At 39.4% G+C, this 24,658-nt stretch overlaps 1 protein-coding gene across 1 annotated transcript in view; it reads right to left on the reverse strand.

Moving 5' to 3' along the window:
- The window catches only part of MAPK12 (mitogen-activated protein kinase 12), a 170,198-nt gene that overhangs the window by 49,112 nt on the left and 96,428 nt on the right, over positions 1 to 24,658 (reverse strand). Inside the window, exons 5-7 of the mRNA XM_053716642.1 lie at positions 20,534 to 20,563; positions 15,773 to 15,820; positions 4,827 to 4,941 (exon numbers count right to left, since the gene is read on the reverse strand). Of these exons, the coding sequence (XP_053572617.1) occupies positions 4,827 to 4,941; positions 15,773 to 15,820; positions 20,534 to 20,563 (193 nt within the window). The remainder of the gene's footprint in view (positions 1 to 4,826; positions 4,942 to 15,772; positions 15,821 to 20,533; positions 20,564 to 24,658) is intronic.

Here is a 24,658-nt window from a genome sequence, read left to right on the forward strand (position 1 = left end):
CTCTGTAATCCTAAATCCCATTCCATCACTTTACAAGTGGGTTTGTAAGTGCAAGATTTGCATGAATCAAAATTGTTCATTAGTTGTAGGGTTAACAATAAAAAAAAGAGAGGCAGAATTAAGATTTTTGGTTGGTTAGCGTCAGATACGTTTGAAGGAAGCCAGTCATATCTGGGTAAAATGTTAGAGAATGGGAGCTTACATAGGGTAAACCCTTGCATGCATAGATGCCATACTAAAACAGAAATTATTAAAGCTATATTTATATTTTAGCTCCTTTAAGTTTTTTTTTCTCTGAGTAAAATAACCCTTTAAGATTTTCACCAAGACAAAAAAAAAAAAAATATGCTTACCCAATAATTTTCTTTTCTTCTGATGAGGAGAGTCCACAGCAGCATTCATTGCTTTTGGGAATTCAGAACACGGTCACCAGGAGGAGGCAAAGACACCCCAGCCAAAGGCTTAAATACCTCCCCCCACTTCCCTCATCCCCCAGTCATTCTGCCAAGGGAACAAGGAACAGTAGGAGAAATATCAGGGTGAAAAAAAAAAAAAAAAGGTGCCAGAAGAATAAAAATAGAAAAAAAGGCTGCCCCATATAAAAACGTGGACGGGGAACTGTGGACTCTCCCCGTCAGAAGAAAAGAAAATTATCAGGTAAGCATAATTTAATTTAAGTTTTTCTTCTTAAACAGGGAGAGTCCACAGCTGCATTCATTACTTTTGGGAAAACAATACCCAAGCTATAGAGGACACTGAATGCAAAAAAAACCCCAGTTAAAACAAGCAAGGCCCTAGTTAGAGACCGCTCAGAATCAGCAGATTCCACAGAGCACAAAGCCTCAGAGGAAACAAGTCCCGCAGGCTCCAAGCCCACATTTAAACTTACCCCCAACCTGAGGTTAGGGGACCTCCACATTCCCCTGGAAGGGAAGAGGAAGAAGAACGCAACAGAGATCTAAAGACAAACAAGCTAGGGTAAAAGGAAACCTAGCCGAACTCAAAGCGTAAATCAAGGTTGCAACAGCACAAAAACGCATAGAGAACGAACTCCAATGACCGAACAAAGAGAATTGAGGAAAAAAATGTAACGTCCCAACCCTGGAAACCTAGAGAGAAAAAGGTAGACCCCCATCCCTCACACAGTGTGCAATCCTCACTATGAAAGAGTGACCGAGGGATAAAAACCACCCCCGGGAACCGCCTAAAAATAGCACCATAAATCTTATCGTGCTCCAGATGAAGCCACAGGCTTCCCTCTGCAACAGAAGTCTAGCAGAATCCAGACGTTAACACTAGGCAACCAAGCTAGGAACTGCACTAGGACTCCCACAGAGGAAAAATCTTGGAGTGCAGAAACCCACTCCCTCCCAGGAAAAACAAGGAAGTAGGAGAGCATCCAAAACCAGTAGAGAAAGCCCCCTGCTGAGGAAGGAAACACAGAAAAGCCTCCCAGTTAAGGAGGGATCAGAAGAGAAGCAAGATACGCGGTCAAGTCTCAACTAAGCAAACAGACCTCTGACCCCCTCTCAGAGGCAACGGACTCAGCACCAAAGCGACTGCCAATGTCCGAAAGCAGGGAATTAAACCATTCCCCGGACCACCCAGATCCTCAGGAAGGAAAAAGGAGGGGAACTAAATTGAACGGCACCAATGGGTAGAGCAAACTCCACCATTTTCTAACAAGACTGGCATGCTAACCAACTAAGCTATGACAGAACATAGTATGTCCTTGGGTTCCAGGACCCAGACACAGATCCTTACCCTACAGGGACACCCCCCAAAAAAAAAAAAAAAAAAAAAAAAGAGAGTCTACACTGAAACAACAGTGATGGCACGATACCAGAATCCAACCCTTCATGACATCCTGCCCGCAAAGCAGGGGGGACCCCACTGAACAGAAGAAAGCCTCTGGGGCACTGGGTGGATACTGTGGTATGCACCAATCTCCCTAAGGGGAGGAGAAAGCTAAATATAACTGCTCACCCAGCTGCAACAGCCGGCCCATTGGAAAAACAAATGGCCATCGAGCACAATTTTAAGGTGCAAATAGCTGCAACAGATTGAGACTGCAATCTCCTGCTTGCTAGGCAGCTAAACTACTCATTAGGTTATTTCTAAGTCTCCAATCGAAGAAAAACAAAAACCCCTGAAAGGGCAAGTGGAAGTCTCAGAACCGGAAGGACTGAACCGCCCCAAACCCATCTAAGAGATACGGTCAGATATCCAAGACAAGAAAATGTCCAGAAAACCGGACATTCAGAAACCGGAGCCGGCTACAAGGTAGCAACCCCTGAGGAACCATAGGGATACCTCATACGGAGAACCTGTACCCAAGAAGATGCAACCACAGCAACATCCAAAGTTCCTTGGACACTGGACGTTCGCTAAGCATCCCAGTGACAGAGAGCATATCTCTAACACCCCAGAGTTAGGGCTCAAAACTAGAAAATCCAGTTTGAGAAGATAAAATAGTCTCCAAATAATCCCTTCGGGATCAACTTCCCGAAAACCCCCACAGCTCAAGGAATTAACGATGGACGAGCCTCACAATTCCTGGCGAGCAACAGATAAAACCGAGACATCTTAAGTAAGGGTAACTCCAGGAAAAACCGGATACAAACGCATTCTCCAGAGCCCCAATACATGGGAGCAGACGAGAAACAGTAGGAGGAAGATAAAGGTCATAAATGCCAAAACTTCCCAAACAGATGACCGCCCCAACCAGCCCCAAGAAGGGGAAAAAAGAAGCCTAAGACACCTTGACCCCTTAAGGAAGAGTTACCGTCATCAAGGCCTCAAAAAATACATTCAATAAGAATACCATAGAGGAGATAAAAATCACCCCAACCTGGTACCCCCGATGTCCAAGGAGTCATGTCAACCAATTAGGAATGGAGAACCCTAGCTCCGAGGCCAAAGGACCTTGGGAACCCCCAGAGTAATCTTTAGCAGGTTTCCTTCTGGAACCCCACCAACAATCAGGAACAGGACAATGAGGACTGAGTACAATCCCTCTGATGCCCCACCCAAAGGAAGAAATGAGAACCAACCTGATGTCAAGGGACGAAAGGCCTCCTCCACCATGTTTTAGCCCTGCAAGGGGCCGAGCCTCAAACAAAATTTTTTTTAAAACTCATGGATGTTTTTAACCCCTAGACTAACGAGCAAGTTGTTTTGTTCTTACAACACTCAGATTAATCGCAGGAGCTGTAAAGATTAAAAGCAATAGCAAATTCAGATGTTAATAATTAACTTTAGTCGCATCTGAATTTGCTATTGCTTTTAATCTTTGCAGCTCCTGCGATTAATCTGAGTGTTGTAAGAACAAAACAAATTGCTCGTTAGTCTAGGGGTTAAAAATAATTGCTGGTTAGTCACTCTTATAAGTCACTGCCTTATAAGAAAAAAACATGCTCGTTTTTCTAGGGATTAAAAAAAAATAATAGTCTAAGGGTAACGTCCTTTTACTAAGATCAAATCAACTTGCTCGTTAGCCTAGGTGTACTTATTATACTTACCTCTAGTAAAGTAACACAGATGATTCCCCAATGTGCTTGTGTTCCGTGAATCTTCAGCGCTGAGCGCTCTGGTGCGCCACTCCCACCAACGTTGATGTCACTATCATGAAGTCCGCCCTGCTTCCTGTGCCAGAATAGTGACGGTCATGCTAGGACTGAGGGGCCAAAATGCGCATGCGTTACTGTTAAAGATCTTAGATGAAGAATAATTAGAAAACGAGTGAAAAAATTTAACAGGTACTTATTTGAAATATGTCACATAAATAATGAAGTTTTAATAAAGATTTAAAAAGGTTTTGGGTTTACTATCCCTTTAAGCCTTTGGCTGGGGTGTCTTTGCCTCCTCCTGGTGGCCAGGTTCTGAATTCCCAAAAGTAATGAATGCAGCTGTGGACTCTCCCTGTTTAAGAAGAAAATAAGAAATTCTTGTTTGTTGCACTCAGCTGAACATTCACCATCAAGGTCCATATATATGGGGTTATACAAATTTCTAATTCAGAGGAGACTTGCCTGGTGTTCTCGAGCTAGACTGTCCTTTTGAATGGGACAAAAATAATTTACTTCAGTGGTGAGCAAGATTCCGTAAAATGAGTTATAATGGGATCTTTGTTTCTTATTGTCCACCTCTGTCTTATTTTGTCTTCTGCCACCTAAATTTCTCTCTGTATAAGAACACGACTATAAAACGAATATCATATCACATTTGTGAGGCTGAAAACCCCAATGATTACATACCCAGCCACCCCAAGGCAGAACATGCTGTGATCTGAGATGTTATCGCAGAAAATGCAGCATGTCTGCTGAAAGAATGGGACACATGCAGGAACTATTAGCTCTTTCGTTTTGCAGTGCTGCTCCGCATCACATCAGGATGTTCTTTTCAAACAGCACTGGAATCTGTCTGCACTATGTAAATTTTCCTTAACACTGCATCAAGAGCAAAGTGCTGTTTGAATAGTTTGAACAGTCAAATATGGAGCAGAGCTGCAAAGCATTTATTGTTGACTGGTTCTCAGGAATTTTTCACAAGACATTTTAAAAACTTAATTTTTTTTTTCTCTACAGCTAATTTGTAATGCAATTTTCAACTGCTGCACTATATTATAGAACTTTAAAAATGGCTCTATTCTCTAGTTAATCAAAACATCGCAATTGAACTGATGCTTTAGTGTAACTGCCTAATTTAAAATTTTATTTCATTTCAAAATGACTTGCAGAAATTTTTTCACAAAAAAAAAAAAAAATCTCATTGCAGAAAGTGAAGAAAAGTTCTGCCTCTGGGCATAGCCAGAAACAATGTTCTACCTGTTTGTGTATAGTGCATCCAGTTGAGTATGACCTCTGGGGCTCTATACCATCTGGTCACTACATAACCTGTCATTTCACTGTCTGCGTGTCTGGCCAGTCCAAAATCCAGAATCTGTGAGCACACAAAAGTTACAATCATAAATTAGGGAAGGAGGATGTAGAACACATTAATAGCATCAACAATTCTAACTCTATATATAAATTCTACATTTTGCACAGGTAATATATATCTATAAAGCTTCTAATATACACCAAATTCCAATTATGGGTTGGATAGAATTTACATCTATTAACACTGTATTGATAAAACTGTGGCAGCTTACAGCTTTTTATAAAATGGAAGCTTATTGACAGCATAAAATGTAGCCCACCACATCTCAAAATGGAATCAAATTTTCATTGAGCAATGCTGATAAACAGCATTAGTAACTGAACATTACAAAATGTTTATATTGGTCTTCATTTAAAGGATATATTAAACACTAAATAAATAAATTACTTGAATGATGTATTTAGAGCAAAAAATAGCCTGAACAGTTTGTACATGCATTTTTAAAAATTATCTTAGCTGTTTAAATATGGAAAAAATAAGGGTCAAGTTAATATCCATAAAACAGTGGGTGAGCAACCATTTTGTAACTTGGGTTTCCTTTTCTGCTGAGGCCAAATTAGTAATGGTTATAAATGGCTTACTAGAGTGTGCAACCAATGACTGTGTGGAATATATCTGTGTCTGCACTCTCAACGCAACAAAGAAAAATTGACAAAAGGAGTAAGTTAGAAAGTTGCCTACAATTGCATGCGCTATCCGAATCATAAAAGAAAAAATATATGGGTTTAGTGTCCCTTTAAGCTATATTTTTAAACTTATTAACTCAGAACTGTCAACATGAAACCAGCCTTGCTATACAATTCTAAAGAGGTCAATAATGGTTTTCAAGAGGTCAAAGTGGTTGAAAGGGTAAAGCACACAAACCATAAGAAAATGTGCTGGAGAAATGTCAACCGATGGTTTGGAAAACTGCTGCCCATGTAAAGTTTTGAGGGAGTTAACTCTGTGTGAAGGCGCTGATAAACGACAGTCAGTTTGTCAAATGTACTAGAATGGCTTTGAATGTGACAACCATGCGCAAGTACTTGCTAAATACATCTTCTGATAAACTGGATACAGTAACATTTTAATGAAAAAGGTTTTTCTCTTGTTTGCCAACACTATTTTCTTTTTACAGAAGCTTTAAAGCATTTGATGACAAAACACTGATTGTAATTAGCATTTAGCAACTCATATAGTCTCACAATTTATAGCAGCAGCTTTGCATATTGAATAAATTTGTGTTTAGCTTCAGTAAAAATTAAATTAGCACTGGAAAAAACGCTCAATGTCTAGATACCAAAGACAGGTTTGTTAAACCCGGTACATAGTCAACCAGTAACACTCTGTCTTTGTGCATAGTATAAAAAAGATCAGAAGACCAGAAATGTGTAATTTAGAAGTTATCAGACGTATAAAGTATTGGTAAGAGGAGGTTTTGGAAAACTTCATCCCCTCAGCGACTAGAATATACCCTGTACTTTAAGGGGTTCTTATCCCTATAAAAGCTTGGGTCTCGCTGAAAGTGGCGAGACGCGCTATTACTTAATGCCTTACTCCAGGAGGCATTACAGGTAATATCACAGTCTTGTCACTGTCAGTGAGATCCACGCTATTTAACCCTTGGTGTGAAAACAACAGCTGACATGCAGGGTTCTTTTGCTGTCATTAAGGGCTTAATCCCTTTTTGCAACTGAACGTTAAAAGCAAAACAGGGTCAGATTGGACAAACAAGAATTTGAATAAAGTGAATGGATAGTAAAGTAAAAATTCATCTTTATGATTGAAATATAGCATGCAGTTAAAAAACAAAACAAATTATGCTTACCAGATAAATTCCTTTCCTTCTGTACAAGGAGAGTCCACAGCTGCATTCATTACTTGTGGGAAACACCGAACCAGGCCACCAGGAGGAGGCAAAGACACCCCAGCCAAGGGCCCAAACACCTCCCCCACCTCCCTCATCCCCCAGTAATTCTGCCGAGGGAACAAGTAACAGTAGGAGAAATATCAGGATGAAAAAGGTGCCAGAAGAACAAGTTAAAATTTAGGACCACCCAACGGAGAGCACGGGCAGGAGCTGTGGACTCTTCCTGAACAGAAAGAAAGGAAAGTATATGGTAAACATAATTTATGTTTTCCTTCTTAATACAGGGAGAGTTCATAGCTGCATTCATTACTTGTGTGAAATAATACCCAAGCTACAGAGGACACTGAATGCTAATGGGAGGGAAAAAAAAGGAAAAGGCGGCCCCCATCTGAAGGCACCACAGCCTGTCGAACCCTACTCCCGAAGGCTTCTTTAGCAGAAGCAAAAATTCAATAAAAACTTTTGAAAAGAATGAAAGGAAGACCAAGTAGCTGCCCAACAAAACCGATCCATAGAGGCCTCATTTTAGAACCAAGAGGAAGACACTGCTCCTGAAAAAAACTGAGCCGTAAACATCTGAGAAGGCTTGCGTCCCACAGTCTCATAACCCAAGTGGAAGACACTCCACAACTAAAGATAAGAAAGGCTAAGATGTGTTCTGACCCTTACGCTTCCCAGATAGACAAACAGAGAAAACTGTCTATTCATATATAGCCTGAAGATAGAACTTTGTAATATGTATTAAACTTTCCTTTGAAGGGAAGGAACAGGACTTAAAACAAAAAAAGAACCGTAGGAGGAATTCTAACTAAGTTCATAGAACAGACTTACTATCGTGGTACACCCTATGAGGAGGGTCGCATTGCAAGGCTGCAAACTCAGAAAACTTCTGCCCACAGAAGAAAAATAAGACTGAAAGGGTCATCTAAGATATCAACTTAAAGACAATCTCATGCATAGGAACAAAGGGAGCCCGATGCAAAAACCATAACAACAAGAGCTAAAACTCCAAGCAGGAGCATCAGAATGACACCCTGGCCTGATTGCAGTCAGAGTCTTAGCAAAAACAAAGCTGTACATGCAGAAGCTCAAACGAGCCTCTTGTGCAGAAAAAGCAGACAGGGACAAAACTGTGCCAACAAGGAACTAGCTAAAAGGCCCTTCTCCAGACCAACCTGGAGAAAGGAAAGAATCCTGGCAGGCCTTAATAGAGTGCCAGGACAAACCATGATCTTCACAGCAGAAGGGTCCACCCTATGATAGATGATGAGGGACCAGACTACGTGCTTGAAGGAGAGAACCATAACTCGACGAAAAAAACTTTTTCGGCTAAGACTAACTGAGCTCTCGCCGTCCGCCTCAGAGAAAAAAAAAAAACATTTGATGAATCAAAGAGGCCTTGATCCAGCAGATCCTTGTGACAAGGTAACCAACATGGAGGCTTAACCACTAAATTGTGAACCAAGATCCATGCGGCCTCAACGTAGCAATCAGTAATACTGACGCCTGCCCCCGCTAGATTTGAGCCAGCACTCAAGGAAGATTGATATGGCAGAAGAGGAAATATTAAAATGAACCTCCAATGCACCACTAATGTTTCCATTAACTCCGTTGGAGGATCCCTGACCCATGAACCATTAATGGGTAACCTGGTATAGAGATGGGACGTCCTGAGAATCTCATTCGGCATCCCCTTCCAGGTACAATACAGAAAAAAGGAATTCCTGTAGCGAACATCCATCCAACACCAGCGATGGCCTGAAGGGCACTGCCTGATGAAGCTAACTCATAACTTTACAAGTCCGAGAGAAAAAAAAAAAAAGTCTTCCTGTCTATGAAAACTAAATTAACAACCAGGAATTCAGATAGAAAAAGTCTGGTCCACATCCATCCCTGAGGATCGAGGAAGACAGATAAAGTCCCTGAAAGACCTCTATCCAACGAAACGGTGGTGATTAAACCAGAATTTTCAAGACAAGGGAATCTACCATTACATCTGGATTCTGGCCACTGCCAAAATAAAACCCCAGATCTTAAATAAATTCTAGAATCAGTAGCAAAACTAAAAAAACAAAAAGCCAATGTACTGGAATAGCCGGTCCCTAAGAACTGGAAATTTTCCAGAGGAGGAATGAAAAGATATGATATCCTTCCCTGACAGTGATCCTGCACTGCTCCTCCCGTACCACAGGTAGAGAGCACCTTATAGTCTCTCTCTGGGAAGACAATATAAGCTTAGCGCAAGTACTATAGGACCCAAATAGGATGGAAACTTCCTCCCTCCATAGGACCAAGAAACAGCAGCAGTTTGAATAATATCCCAAACCTCACTCTGCTATAGACACCAGGATAATGACTCTAAAAGAGAACAAAAAACCTGCACCCCCTGAAAAAGGATTCCCTCTGTTGTAAGACAGTATCCAGAGAAGGAAAGACTGCCCTGTAAGGCTGGATTCTAGAACCCATGGATCCTGTACCATCCTGAATCAAGCGTCTGAAAAAGAGACGATAGTCAGTCCCCAACACGATCCAAGATAGGACCTGAAACTGGTCTCTCCTGCCAAACTAAGTAAAGTGGGCTTGCTCTGCTTGGACCTATTCCAGGACCGAGGCGGTCCCAAAAACCACCTGAATAGCTCAGGCTAAGCGGGGATCTTGACCACACTAAAAGAACAAGAGAAAAAGAATCTGTTCCTCAGATGTGCTCACATTAAAAATGGTAAAAAAAAACTAAAAAAAAAAAAGTCATATCTGCCAGAACGACACAATATCTGAACCTGAAGCTCCAGCTTAGGATCTATAAGTCTTTATAAGCTCCAAGGCTTAATTCTTTCTCAAAAATACAGAGGGAACCATCAACTCCAAATGAGACAGAGATGCTTCAACAGGAAGCCTCCAGAACAAAAACGACAACCTAAGTCGTCAGTACATAAATATCCCTTATGAAGAAACCTCTTCCAAAAAAGTTTACTCAATAACCCAGAGCTCTAAGAATAAACTATCCTTAAAAAGGCAAGCGCACAAAAAGTATTAGCTAAGTAGAAAAGTAAACGACAGAACCCCCTATAGAGCCCGGAACTGGGATCCCAAAAAGAAAATAGATGAAAAGGAATAGGATCTTATCCTTCCCCAACCATCTAATGCAAATCGTTATTCGATTTAGTGTTCTGAGATTCGACTGGCAGATCAGTCCTAGGAATCTCTAATATCACCAAAACCTCTCTTAGAAGCAAGCGCAGGCGTTCCACTCTAAATCTAAATCCTCCTCTGCCGTAGGAATAGAAGCAGCAGGCTCTGACCCAGAAGGTCCATATTCTGAAGCCTCAGAGAGAACCGCATCCCCAGATGACTGGTCGGATACAACCTTCAATTTGCATGATGCTAACTGGGCAGGAGTGCATGGATTAACCCTTCGTTTGCGCATAGCAAAACGAGGTGAAACTGCGCAGTAACCTCTGGTGGAAAAAGGCCCCCTCCAGGTGGAGGATTAGCGGTGTCAGGGAAAGCTGCATGTATAGTATCAGATGACTTTAGGGGACACACCTCACGGGACGAAGAGTACTCAGAGGCGTAAGGCTCAGTGGTATCCAACATCTCAAAATTGGTTGATAAAAACACCCTGTTGCGGCATACGGAACATAATTGAGAGGGCTTGACTACCCGTGCCTCATCACAATATACACAGGTATCGAATTCGGTCATAGAGGGATCCCCCTCTAAACAATTAGATTTCTCTATAACTAGGTAACCTAATTTAAATCAGAGAAAGACAACCGGCACCTTATACCCCCCAATGGCTGGGGCACTTACCACCTCCTATGACCCAGACAGTATAAAGAAAATCGCTCTTCTCCGTAGTCACTCGGTCAGGAATAAGGAAATGGAAACCATGACCACTCCCGGTCACACGGTGCGCCATGCAGGACCGCCCCTGCTAAAGGAAAAGTGCGCCAAGCTTACTAAAACTGCGCAGCTCTCAATTAAAAAGCAACCTGTACGTTCCATATCAGCCTATGAGACCAAAAACATTTCACACACATAAGCATCAAACAAATCACATAAACCAATATGATTAAACCCCACTGTTCAACAACCCCCCTCAGGAGATATTAACCCTGGATTCCATAAAGATAAAAAGGAGTCCCACCGAGACCCTGTCGTCTAGCGTTAACATATGTAAAAAATGAAACAATATTACCGGAATCTAAGCTGTGGAACAGAAACACGGTCCTTCAAGTTTGACAGATGGTAGCATCGCTTCTGACAGACTTGAATGATGAAAAGCAGGCAGCGAAACTCGTCAACGCCGATTGCTTAAGAGCTGTTAACATGAGTCTGGATGGGTTTGCAGAAAGACTCTCCCTGCATCTCCAGACTCTAACTTTTATCAATGCTCTCACTGAGAGGCTGACAAGACTACTTAAAACTCCAGTCCCATCTCGAAGGGTAGATATCCTTCCTAAGGAACTACTCCGAAATCTTCTGACACTTCTCTGCCAACCTCCTGTAACGAAAGGCAAAGAATGACTGGGGGATGAGGGAGGTGTTTGGGCCTTTGGCTGGAGTGTCTTTGCCACCTCCTGGTGGCCGGGTTCGGTGTTTCCCACAAGTAATGAATGCAGCTGTGGACTCTCCCTGTATTAAGAGGGAAATCAAATTATTAAAGGGACAGTCAACACCAGAATTATTGTTGTTTTAAAAGATAGATAATCCCTTTATTACCCATTCCCCAGTTTTGCATAACCAACACAGATACAAGGTAATTACAGAGGTAAAACGTGTATTAATATAACTAAGCCTCTACAGACTGCCCCCTTATTTCAGTTCTTTTGACAGACTTGCATTTTAGCCAATCAGTGCTCACTCCTTGGTAAATTCAGGTGCATGAGCTTAATGTTATCTATATGACACACATGAACTAATGCCCTCTAGTGGTGAAAACTGTCAAAATACCTTTAGAGGCGGCCTTCAAGGTCTAAGAAATTAGCATATGAACCTAGGTTTAGCTTTCAACTAAGAATACCAAAAGAACAAAGCAAAATTGGTGTTAAAAGTAAATTGGAAAAGTTGTTTAAAATGACATGTCCTATTTGAATCATGAACTTTTTTTTCAACTTACTGTCCCTTTAAATTTGCTTTTTTCTTGGTATTCTTTGTTGAACAGTAAACATAGGGTGGCTCATAGGAGCTCAGGAAAGTTTATACATATCTTAAAGGAACACTAACCCCTCATTTTTTCTTTCATGATTCAGACAGAGCCTGCAATTTTAAGCAACTTTCTAATTTACTCCTATTATCAATTTTTCTTTGGTCTCATGTTATCTTGATTTGAAAAAGCAGTAATAAAAGGTTAGGAGCCGGACCATTTTTTAGTTCAGCACCTTGGTAGCACTTGCTGATTGGTTTGCTACATTTAGCCACAAATCAGCAAGCGCTACCCATGTGTTGAACAAAAAATGGTGTGGCTCTGAAGCTTACAGTACTGCTTTTTCAAATCAAGATAGCATGAGAACAAAGAGAAATTGATAATAGGAGTAAATTAGGAAGGTGCTTAAAATCTCATGCTCTATCTGAATCATGAAATAAAAAAAAAAATGGGTTTAGTATCCCTTTAAGCACTCTATGCAGCAGTCTTTGCAACAATGTATTACATTGCTACACTGTTGCACACAAAGCTAATTAGATAATGATGTATATAATTTTTTTACTGCATTTTTTTTATTCTAAACACGAAAATTCAGGATTCTGCATTTTAAATAATTTTTCAATTTAAGATGATCAAATTTGCTTTGTTCTCTTAGTATCTTTTGCTGAAGTGTGCACAGGTCTTTAGCATTCTATAGCAGCAGTTTTTACAGCTATGTATAATATTGCTACAAACACTGCTACAAGGTGGCTAAAGACACAGGTACACTCCTGAGATCACCTCACAATTCTCTTTAACAAATGATACAAAAACCTTGAGAAGAACACAGAGAATAGAAGTAAATTGTAAATCTGCTTAAAATGTTCTATCCAATCCATTGAAATTTATTTTTGACTTTACTGTCTCTTAAAAGGGATATGAAACTTAAACATTTTCTTTTGTGATTCACACAGAGCATACAAAAAAAAAAAAAAAAAAAAAGGAGGTTTACAATTTACTTCTAGCTCCCATGATATTCTTTGTTGCAGAGATACCTAGGTAGGTGTCTGGCGCACTATATGGCAGCTTTTTCATCTAGTGCTTTTTCAAATGGATAACATTCCTGCAAAAGTGATCCAAACGTGCACACTCCTGAGCTTATCTCCTTATTTTTCAATAAAAGATACAAAGAGAATTAATACAATTTGATAATAGGAGTTAATTAGAAAGTTGTTTAAAATGGCACGCTCTATCTGAATCATGACCCTTAAAGTAAAATATCAGGTTTCTGTGCAAGTAGCATATAATATAAAATGTGAGAGGAACACTTTTAGCAGTTTACCAGAATGAAGCACTCTAGATTCTTAAGATAAAAAATGTGAAATTTAAACAGGAGCGCTATAGCTAAAGGTGTGGGATAAATATTTAAACTAGTGGATGTAAAAACTACACAATTTGCGTGTGAAACTTCAATATTGGTATAAATTATACAAATAGGAAAGTGTCAAATGTTCATTGATAAAACGAATCGTGTATATTGGGATTATCAAAAAAATATTTTTAAAAAGCAAAAATAAGCTAAAAGTAAATAGTGACAAGTAAGTGTTATTCGAATTGTTATTTAATGTAACATTCACAAATAACAGAATAAAAACACAATGTATAAAAACGGACGTCTCCGTATATAACTAAATATGCCAATATACCAACAATGTTAAAATGTATCTCCTTGTATTCAAAGGTGGGATATTAAGTGGATAGATGATGCAGTCTTACCCCCAAACAATTGCGGCTTTCGATAGAGGAAGAATGAAAATTACCGCCGTGGTGGAAGTGACGTCACTTATAGGGGCGCTGGCCTGATTGAGCACTCTGATTGGTTCCTATTGTGATCGCTTCTAGGTATCGGCTTCTTGGTCCCACAGTGGTAAGGTATCCGCTCTTTATGTGCCAAAGTGCACGCAGGATACTAATAACGGCTGTTATGTATTTAAATGCAGCTGTTGGAGTAGAGGCAAAGTTCCATTTATAACCTTCAGTAAGGCTTGTAATATCGGTACATAGATAAGTACCAAAACGATGCAAAGTTGAAAGTTCCACAGACGATAAGCAGCATCAATTTGTAGCAGCAACTAGTGGCTGTGAAATACTCCTTGAAGTTTAAGAAGTTAGCAACATACATCAAATGCAAAGTTCAAAGTTCCTCAAATGACAAGCAGCAGCAATTTGTTAGCAACAAACAAGTAAGCAAATAACATCAACGCGTTTCTCCCTCTACAGGGCTTTCTCAAGATCTTGAGAAAGCCCTGTAGAGGGAGAAACGCGTTGATGTTTGTTGCTAACTTTTAAACCTCAAGGAGCATAACACAGCCACCAGTTGCTGTTACAAATTGCTGCTGCTTGTCATTTGAGGAACTTTGAACTTTGCATTTGATGTATGTTGCTAACTTCTTAAACTTCAAGGAGTATTTCACAGCCACTAGTTGCTGCTACAAATTGATGCTGCTTATCGTCTGTGGAACTTTCAACTTTGCATCGTTTTGGTACTTATCTATGTACCGATATTACAAGCCTTACTGAAGGTTATAAATGGAACTTTGCCTCTACTCCAACAGCTGCATTTAAATACATAACAGCCGTTATTAGTATCCTGCGTGCACTTTGGCACATAAAGAGCGGATACCTTACCACTGTGGGACCAAGAAGCCGATACCTAGAAGCGATCACAATAGGAACCAATCAGAGTGCTCAATCAGGCCAGCGCCCCTATAAGTGACGTCACTTCCGCCACAGCGGTAATTTTCATTCTTCCTCTATCGAAAGCCGCAATTGTTTGGGGGTAAGACTGTATCATCTATCCACTTAATATCCTAACTTGGACTGTTTTATCCCCCACCTTTGAATACAAGGAGATACATTTTAACATTGTTGGTATATTGGCATATTTAGTTATATACGAAGACGTCCGTTTTTATACATTGTGTTTTTATTCTGTTATTTGTGAATGTTACATTAAATAACAATTCGAATAACACTTACTTGTCACTATTTACTTTTAGCTTATTTTTGCTTTTTAAAAATATTTTTTTGATAATCCCAATATACACGATTCGTTTTATCAATGAACATTTGACACTTTATCACTAAGCATTTGCCACTTTCCTATTTGTATAATTTATACCAATATTGAAGTTTCACACGCAAATTGTGTAGTTTTTACATCCACTAGTTTAAATATTTATCCCACACCTTTAGCTATAGCGCTCCTGTTATCTTTCTTATACACCTATATTAGGGACATTTTAGGTATATCAGGAGTTTGGTGCTTTTACCCTGCGCTTTTTAATCCACTCTTTTAGAATTTATGCACTCTAGATTCTTGGTGGAGCCTTTTGCGAGATACAGGTGCTTCCAACCCACCATACAAACATGCTTTGGTGATGCATTAATCACTACTGAGCGTTATGTGAAACATGAGTGTATTTATAGTATATACCAGCAGTTGCAAAAAATAAATAAAATAAATAATAATAATAATCTTTTATATTTGTATATGTGTGTATATAAGGAGGTCATCATATTCTAAAAAATCATTAAAATAGCTATTTTGTTAGCAAGATCTGCATTGTTTTACATATTCAGACAGATCTAGAATTGCAACCCCAGATAACCTTCTTTTAGAGTACAGTGATTCCTTTGCTGAAGCCAGAAACTATTATGATTTTGTATGCAAACTAATGTGCATAAACAATCATTTTATCTCCGTTTTAACCAACACTAAATAACTGGAATGAACTTGGAAATTGTAATCAAAATACTTTAAAATCATAGTTCGTTCATCGGTAAATAAATCTTACCTTTAATTCACAGTCTTCGTTGACAGCTAGATTTCCAGGCTTAAGGTCCTGAAGACAAAGAGAAATGATTTTGCAAATGAGCATATAAAAAAAATAACAGGGCACACAGGTTTATATCCTGGGCAAATAAGATTATGCCTTCAATATCTTTGTGCCAAAAGTTTAAAGGGATGTAAATGTACAAAAATATTGCTATTCTTCCCAGTATAATAATTGCTTTACTAGATTTAGTTTACTTCAAAGTCTTTTTCATAAGAGTCTCTGGTATTCTCAATGATTTTGGCTGCAGAGGCAGGGAGACAGGGTAGTTTGTTTAAATCAATATCTTACTAACTTAAAGGGATACTGAACCCAATTTTTTTCTTTTGTGATTCAGATAGAGCATGCAATTTTAAGCAACTTTCTAATTTACTCCTATTATCAATTTTTCTTCGTTCTCTTGCTATCTTTATTTGAAAAAGAAAGTCCAGAACCATGGACAGCACTTGTTTATTGGTGGATGAATTTATCCACCAATCAGCAAGAAAAACTCAGGTTGTTCACCAAAAATGGGCCGGCATCTAAACTTACATTCTTGCTTTTCAAATAAAGATACAAAGATAATGAAGAATATTTGTGAATAGGAGTAAATTAGAAAGTTTCTTAAAATTGCATGCTCTATCTGAATCGCAAAAGAAAAAAAATTGGGTTCAGTGTCCCTTTAAAGGGACATTATAAAAAAAAAAACATAAAAAAAAAAAAAACATAAAAAAAAACACAACATAGTGTCTAAGAACACAGTTAAAAGCATTTTAAACCTTTTTCCATGCAAAAAAATTTAAAGAAATGGTACAAGTGTACGACTGGAAATTAGCATAGAAGGTCACACACTGTTTTGGAAAACTGCCATAGAACTATAAGTGGACACTGACACGCCCATATTAATAAAAACAAAATGTGTTTTCTTTCAGCAAAGTAGCATAATTAAAAACACATTAAATGAAATTCTTTATTTTTATGTGCACCAAAAATATAGTTTTTTCACATCAGCAGTGAGTCTAAAAGGTGCATTAAAGTGGGTTTTGTGCAGACATGTTAAGACCATTATACTCTGGTCAAATTGCCCTATTTCTTTTAACATTTATTTCCATTTGACAGATTAGAACAGTGATGTAACAAGTTATATATAATCACAAAGTGTGAAACAGATCATTGGGGACAAAATGTGCTAAATCGAGGACAAAACTGAAATGGTTAAAGGACAGTCAACACCAAAATTGTTATTGTTTATAAAGATAGATAATGTCTTTACTACCCATTCCCCAGCTTTGCACAACCAACATAATTATATTAAACGATTAACAACCAGCACCGTACCTTGTACAACGCTGGTCGTTATGCCCCTAAGGACCAGCGACGTACCATGTACGTCGCTGCAGTTCTGGGCTTCTCTCTGCCGCAATCTCTCTCAAAATAGCGAGATTGCATTATTTCTGCATGCCCCACGAGTGGGCACTGCAGAAATAGATTTGCAGAGTTACCAATGCAGAGAAGATCACTCTGTGGCCCTCTCTGCATCGGATAGCGGTGGTGCTGATCGTTGGTGGGTGGGAGGCTACGGAAGCAGGCGGGTGGGCGGCCCATAGATGTAGGGGGCGGGTGGGACCGCTACGCGGCGCTACAGGTGTTTAAAAAAAAAATTAACATGCGTCACAGTGAGTGGGAAGGAGGGAGGAGGGGCAATGAGTGGGATCCTATATGGGATCTGTTGCCAAAAAGGTATCTGGGAGGAGGTAGAGTATATAGGGGGGGCAGCTACACTACAGAAAAAAAAAATGTTTTTGTTTTTTTTTATCTGCCAAATTAGCAGCAAACTGGGTACTGGAAGACAGCTGCCAGTACCAAAGATGGCGGCAAATAGATAGAGGAGGGAGGGTTAGAGAGCTGTTGGGGGGGGGGGGAACCTAAAATTGTGAAAAAGTGAACCATTTTTTATTTTGATCACATTTGGCGGTGAAATGGTGGCATGAAATATACCAAAATGGGCCTAGATCAATACTTTGGGTTGTCTACTAAAAATATAAATAATATATATATATATATATATATATATATATATATATATATATATATATATATATATATATATATACATATACATATATATATACATACACACACCCTCTTATCACATGGCTATTTATTATGTATTGATTTGCATTTTAGCCTATTAGTGCTGTGTCATGCACCACTCCACAGGAGAGAGCACAATGTTATCTATATGGCCCACGTGGATAAGCAGTCTTCTGCTGGGAAAAGCTAATAAAAAGCATGTTATAAGATGCTGTCTGTAGTGGCTTAGAAACAGGCAGACATTTAGAAGTTTAAATGCTATAGTATATTAACCCCTTAAGGACCGGGCATTTTAGACAAAAACTTCCCCAAAAGATCAGAGCATTTTTGCTATCACTACATTTAAACAGAAATAGAGCCTTTTTTATATTTACCTATCAAAACACATTATATATATATATATATATATATATATATATATATATATATATATATATATATATATATATATATATATATATATATATATATATATATATATATATATATATATATATATATATATATATATATATATATATATATACACACTCGGCTAAAATGCAAATCAATACATAATAAATAGCCATGTGATAAGAGGGCTGTCAAAAAGATAAGATACAAGGTAATCAGAGTTTAAAAGTATATGAATCTAACCACGTTGGCATTCCAAAACTGGGGAATGGGTAATAAAGAGATCTATCTTTTTTTAAAATAACAATTTTGGATTAATGAGCCTTATTTAAAAAAAATGGGATTTTAATAGCTGTATTTATAATATTATATTTTTGCTTCAATTAAGTGTATATTTTCTGTTGCAGTTTCCCTTCATTTAAATAAAACCCAATAAGATATTATTCTCTCAAAACGATGCTGTATCCATGGAAACCAATTCAAAAATGTGCTTTCATCGTTCTTTCAACCTTTTCACAATCCTTTCCATTAGCAACTTTTACATACTTTATAGCGTGAATAATACAGTCATCAAGGACACGGTGTGATTAACCATTACCAAATAAGATTACAGTTCCATTTTATCCTTGGTCCTAATCATCTAATTTAGGGTTACACAGGGATTTATGGAACCCTTCTGTTCTACTTTGTGACTGGGGTTTTGCAAACAAAATTATGCAAATTTTCCTTTAAAAACGGTGAATGTAAAAGAAGGTAAGAATGAAGCAGATGTAGTTTTACTAGTATGGATTTGGGTAACCGTGATGGTGAGAAATTTGTGGTTTAGAGTACAATGGTGTGTTTTGTTTTTGTTATATGGTGAATTTTAGGGTCCTGGCAATGGTGTGTGGCTTACATGGAAGTAGCTTTGGGGGGTCATCACGTTCTGTCATTATATAAACCCTTAAAGGGACAGTGAAGTAAAAAAAAATTAAAACGGTCACAATTCAGATAGAACATTTAAACAACTTTCCACTTTACATCTGATATCACATTTGCTTTGTACGTAGGCTCAGGAGCAACAATGCATTACTGTGAGCTAGATGAACACACCTGGTAAACCAATAACAAGAGTCATATGTGCACCCAGCCATCAACAGCTCCCAGTAGACCATTGCTGCTCCTCAGCTCATGTATGCTCTTTAACAAAAGGTACCAAGAGAACCAAGATAATTTCAGAAGTCAACTAGGAAGTTGTTAAATGGCTTTCACCATCTGAATCATAAAAGTTTAATTTTGGACTTTGAGTTACAAAACACCCACCATAACTACACAGGTTTTTATTACCTGCACTTATATAGTTTGGTGAAATTAAAATTAAATCAGATTATTAAGGCACAAATGGGCAGTCCTTATATAAAAGTAAATCTATTTTGAAATACAAACAAATAAGCTAAAGACAAGGTTTACATTTATAGGTGTGCACATTAATTCAGAATAAACATTCAACCCACTGCTCTTAAAAGGGATAGAAAGGACAAAAATAAAATGTGCATGGGTGCATTTCAATTTGAAATATATGTATTTTTGCAATACACTTCCATTAGCAAAAATGCTTCTAATAAACGTTATTGCCATTTTTCAGCGGCATACGCACATATCCTGTGATGGCCGTGCACCAGTATACAAACACTATGCTCACAGAGGTGGCTGTGGTGTATAATGCTCCTTAAAGGGATACGGAACCCAATTTTATTTCTTTCATGATTCAGATAGAGCATGCCATTTTAAGCATCTTTTTTATTTACTCCTGTTATCAATTTTTCTTCGTTCTCTTGGTATCGTTATTTAGAAAAGCAAGAATGTAAGCTTACAAGCCAGTCTATTTTTGGCTCAGAACCCTGGATTGCGCTTGCCGATTGGTGGATGCATTTAGCCATCCAATCAGCAAGCGCAACCTAGGTGCTAAACTAAAGATGGGCCGGCTCATAAGCTTACATTCCTGCTTTTTAAAATAAAGATACAAAGAGCAAAAAAAATTTAATAGGAGTAAATTAGAAAGGTTCTTAAAATTGCATGCTCTATCTGAATCATGAAAGATAAAATTTGGGTTCAGTATCCCTTTAAGATGTAATATGTGTTATTAGCAACTGCTGGCTCTCTAACAAGGTGTGGTGTTTAAATACTGGTGCAAATGTATTGGATTATCATCTAACCAAAAAAAATACAAAAAAAAATATTAAGAACAATATAATTAAATTCAAAATGATCACTTACCCTATGGATTATGCCAGCAGAATGAATATACTGTAAAAAAATATATATACATATATCAACATTAAGAAGATTGCATGTGACAGATATTATATCAATATTAACATAAAATGATTGATCAGAAGTTGCTTGCAATAAGTGATACTTTGGGTTTATCTAAACATTTTTCATAGTTAAATTACAACTTTTCCTTTACTGATAGTAGCAGACACCATCATGTAATTCCTTTCATGAATAAGAATCCAAGTTCCACTGATATTGCTAATTTTACAAGAGAACAGGGCACTAGATGTATTCTAGATAATTATCTAATACTATAAATATATAGTTCATCATATAAATGATGTGAGAAGCCGATAACAGATGTATTCTAGATATCATCCAGAATAGTAAAAATAGTGCAATTACAAGGTTTGTATGCATTTTTTCAATAAATAAACCTAACTGTTTACTTTCATGATTTAGATAGAGGACACAATTTAAAACAAACTTTCCAATTTACTTATCTTATGTGCTTAGTTTTCTTGGTATCCTTTGTTGAAAAGAATACCTAGGTAGGATCAGGATTTGGAAGATAGCTTCTGGGATAGGTGCTTATTGGTGCCTGCACATATATGCCTCATATGATTGGCTTACTAATGTGATAAATTAGCTCCCAGTAGTACATTGCTGCTTCTTTTAGAAAGGATGCCAAGAGAATGAAGCAAAATTGATAACAGAAGTAAATTGAAAAGTTGCTTACAAACGTATGCTCTATCTGAATTAAGAATGAAAAAAATGTGGGTTTCAAGTCCCTTTAAATATTTTGAATGCATTAACACCTTGTTTGGTTCAATTGTTTTTCAATGTTAAAACTCCACCTACCACTTGTCTTATTTGGAGTAACCAGACATGCTACTGGTGTAGACACAGCAAGGCAATATAATTGTTAGAATACTATCCATTGTTTTACAGTTCATTATCGTATTACTACTGAAACCAATTATGGATAGACTAGTACTAAAGCCCGTGTACACGGGCCATTTTTTGCAGTACAGCGGTCCCACCCCTTGCTCTCTCTTCCCCCCTCTCTTTTGCTTTCTCTCCCCCCTCTCTTTTGCTCTCTCTCCCCCCTCTCTTTTGCTCTCTCTCCCCCCTCTCTTTTGCTCTCTCTCTCCCCCCTCTCTTTTGCTCTCTCTCTCCCCCCTCTCTTTTGCTCTCTCTCTCCCCCCTCTCTTTTGCTCTCTCTCTCCCCCCTCTCTTTTGCTCTCTCTCTCTCCCCTCTCTTTTGCTCTCTCTCTCCCCCCTCTCTTTTGCTCTCTCTCTCCCCCCTCTCTTTTGCTCTCTCTCCCCCCTCTCTTTTGCTCTCTCTCCCCCCTCTCTTTGGCTCTCTCTCCCCCCTCTCTTTGGCTCTCTCTCCCCCCTCTCTTTGGCTCTCTCTCTCCCCTCTCTTTTGCTCTCTCTCTCCCCTCTCTTTGGCTCTCTCTCTCCCCTCTCTTTGGCTCTCTCTCTCCCCTCTCTTTGGCTCTCTCTCTCCCCTCTCTTTGGCTCTCTCTCTCCCCTCTCTTTGGCTCTCTCTCTCTCCCCCTCTCTTTGGCTCTCTCTCTCTCCCCTCTTTGGCTCCCCCCCCCTTTGGCTCTCTCTCCCCCCCCACCTTTGGCTCTCTCTCCCCCCCACCTTTGGCTCTCTCTCCCCCCCACCTTTGGCTCTCTCTCCCCCCCACCTTTGGCTCTCTTCTCCCCCCCCCCTTTGGCTCTCTTCTCCCCCCCCTTTGGCTCTCTAGCCCCCCATTTGGCTCTCTACCCGCCCCCTTTGGCTTTCTCCCCCTCCCTTTGCTCTCTCTCCCCTTTGGCTCTCTCTCTCCCCCCTTTGGCTCTCTCTATCCCCCCTTTTTGGCTCTCTCTATCCCCCTCTTTGGCTCTCTTTCCTCTTTGGATCTCTCTCTCCCCCCTCTTTGGCTCTCCCTTCCCTTTGGCTCTCCCCCCCCCCCTCTTTGGCTCTCCCCTCTTTTGCTCTCTCTCTCCCGCCTATTTGGCTCTCCCCCCCTTTGGCTTTCCCCTCTTTGGTTCTCTCTCCCCTCTTTGGCTCTCTCCCCCCCTCGCTCTCTCTCTCCCCCCTTTGGCTCTCCCCCCCCCCTTTGGTTCTTTCTCTCCCCCTCCCCGGCTCTCCCCCCCCTCTTTGGCTCTCTCTCTCCCCCCTCTTTGGCCATTCTCCCCCCTCTCCTGCTCCCTCTCTGGCTCGCCTTTGCCTCTCTGGCCACGCCCCCATCGCGGGACCCCGCCTGACCATGCCCCATCGCGGCAACACCCGCCCGGCCACGCCCCTCGCGGCGCCCGGCAACGCCCCCATCGCAATGCTCCCTTCGGCCAAAAACAGCTGTGAGGTCTGGGGAGCGTGTGGCCGCTTCTCACGCGGCAGACCTCACAGCTGTTGAGTAGCTCGCGCTCCATATCTCTTGCCACAGGCTGTTTCAATCAGCTTACCTCACGCTCCCCAGACCTCACAGCTGTTTGTGTACCTCGCGCTCCCTATCTCACAGTTGTCACTAACAAGGTGTGTTTGTCCGCGTACAGTCTCTACTGCGCATGACGGCTTCAGACAAACACACTTGGTCTTTTATAATATAGGATATGTCCATGAGTGTCAGTATTAGGTTTGTGAAGTCTGCACTGTACACTTCCAATTCTCAGGAGTGGAAAATCCAAACATTTCAGGGAAAGGGGGCAAAATAAATATTGAAAAGGATATTGTAAAATTGTTTTACTATGCATAAATAAACAGCCAACCAACCATTCAGTTTAAAGTTTTTCTAGTCCTATCATAAAGCCAAACAAAAAATTTGCCATAGATTCTATGTATATACAGTATAGTCCAGAAAATATCCTACAAGATTTTATCAAATAGAAAATATATAAAAAAAATTATAATTTACTACACAATATTTAATTGCTGTGTATATGCTTAAAAGGACCACCCAATGTAGTAGAATTGCATAATTAACAAGTACATAACAAAAAGACAATGATTTTTTCTGACAAGTTTTTTCTCTCTCCCATTTTCCAGCCCCCTGTATCATGCGACAGACATCAGCCAATCACAGACTAGTATAGATATACCCTGTGAGCTTGTGCACATGCTCAGTAACATCTTGTTCCACCGAAAGTGGGTTAAGCCCCGAAACATCGCTTTTTATGTAACCTTAATAAAAGTTTCTATAAGTTTCAACTGTGCTGGTGTTACCTTCAATACTATATGAGTAGGGGCATATGCAGCTTACCCCATACACCGTGCACTTTATCACTTTGTTGTGCTGTATCCCACTGAACTGACCTGCTGTGCACATGCTCAGTAACATCTTGTTCCACAGAAAGTGGGTATCTAAAAAGACTGCAACATATCATAATGGAACTAAACTAGAAAGTGTCTTAAAACTGCATGTTCTTTCTGAATCATAAATGTTTATTTTGACTTGAGTGTCCCTTTAAAAGGACACGGAAAAAGAAATGACACACTATAACCCTACCTATGTGTTTAGCCTCTGTCCTAAGCAGGTAAGCCATACAGGAGTGACAGTAGTACGACCCAGCAACCATATGCTCTGCAGCTCCTGGCAGGACTTTCTCTCTATATTTAACCCCCACATAACAAGAGTAATTAGAGTATGTCACTTTTGCATCTGAATAGCTCTAACTGCTATGCTATTTCCCCTGTGCTGATCGGTTTTGCCCCACGAGCTGGAAGCCAAAGGGCACATGCAACGATTGGATGAAGCCGAATTAGTCAGTCATCGAAGATAAAAATCAAGTATGAGATGTGGGCGGAGGAACTCCACAATGTTTACAGTCAATAAATGCTAATTATTTTACAAATCATTTTTTATTCTGTGAATTTAAATTGCCAAACTGTACAATTATTTTAAACTCTACAGTAAAAAGCAGGGTATTATCCTCATAAAAAAAAAAAAAAGAGAGAGACTTTTGGTATAGTTATGTAACCTTGATCTGCACATATAGGCTCCCTTGAGCCTCTATACAATTAAATATACATTTATTCATGCCAGGTGATCACCTTGTTATTAATACTTATATAGGGGTTTTAAAATATCAGTTAATTAAAAATAGTAGATCTGTGCATTCAGAGGTTTCGTTC

The sequence above is a fragment of the Bombina bombina genome, chromosome 6 (genome assembly GCF_027579735.1).
Source record: "Bombina bombina isolate aBomBom1 chromosome 6, aBomBom1.pri, whole genome shotgun sequence".
Lineage (NCBI taxonomy): Eukaryota > Metazoa > Chordata > Amphibia > Anura > Bombinatoridae > Bombina > Bombina bombina.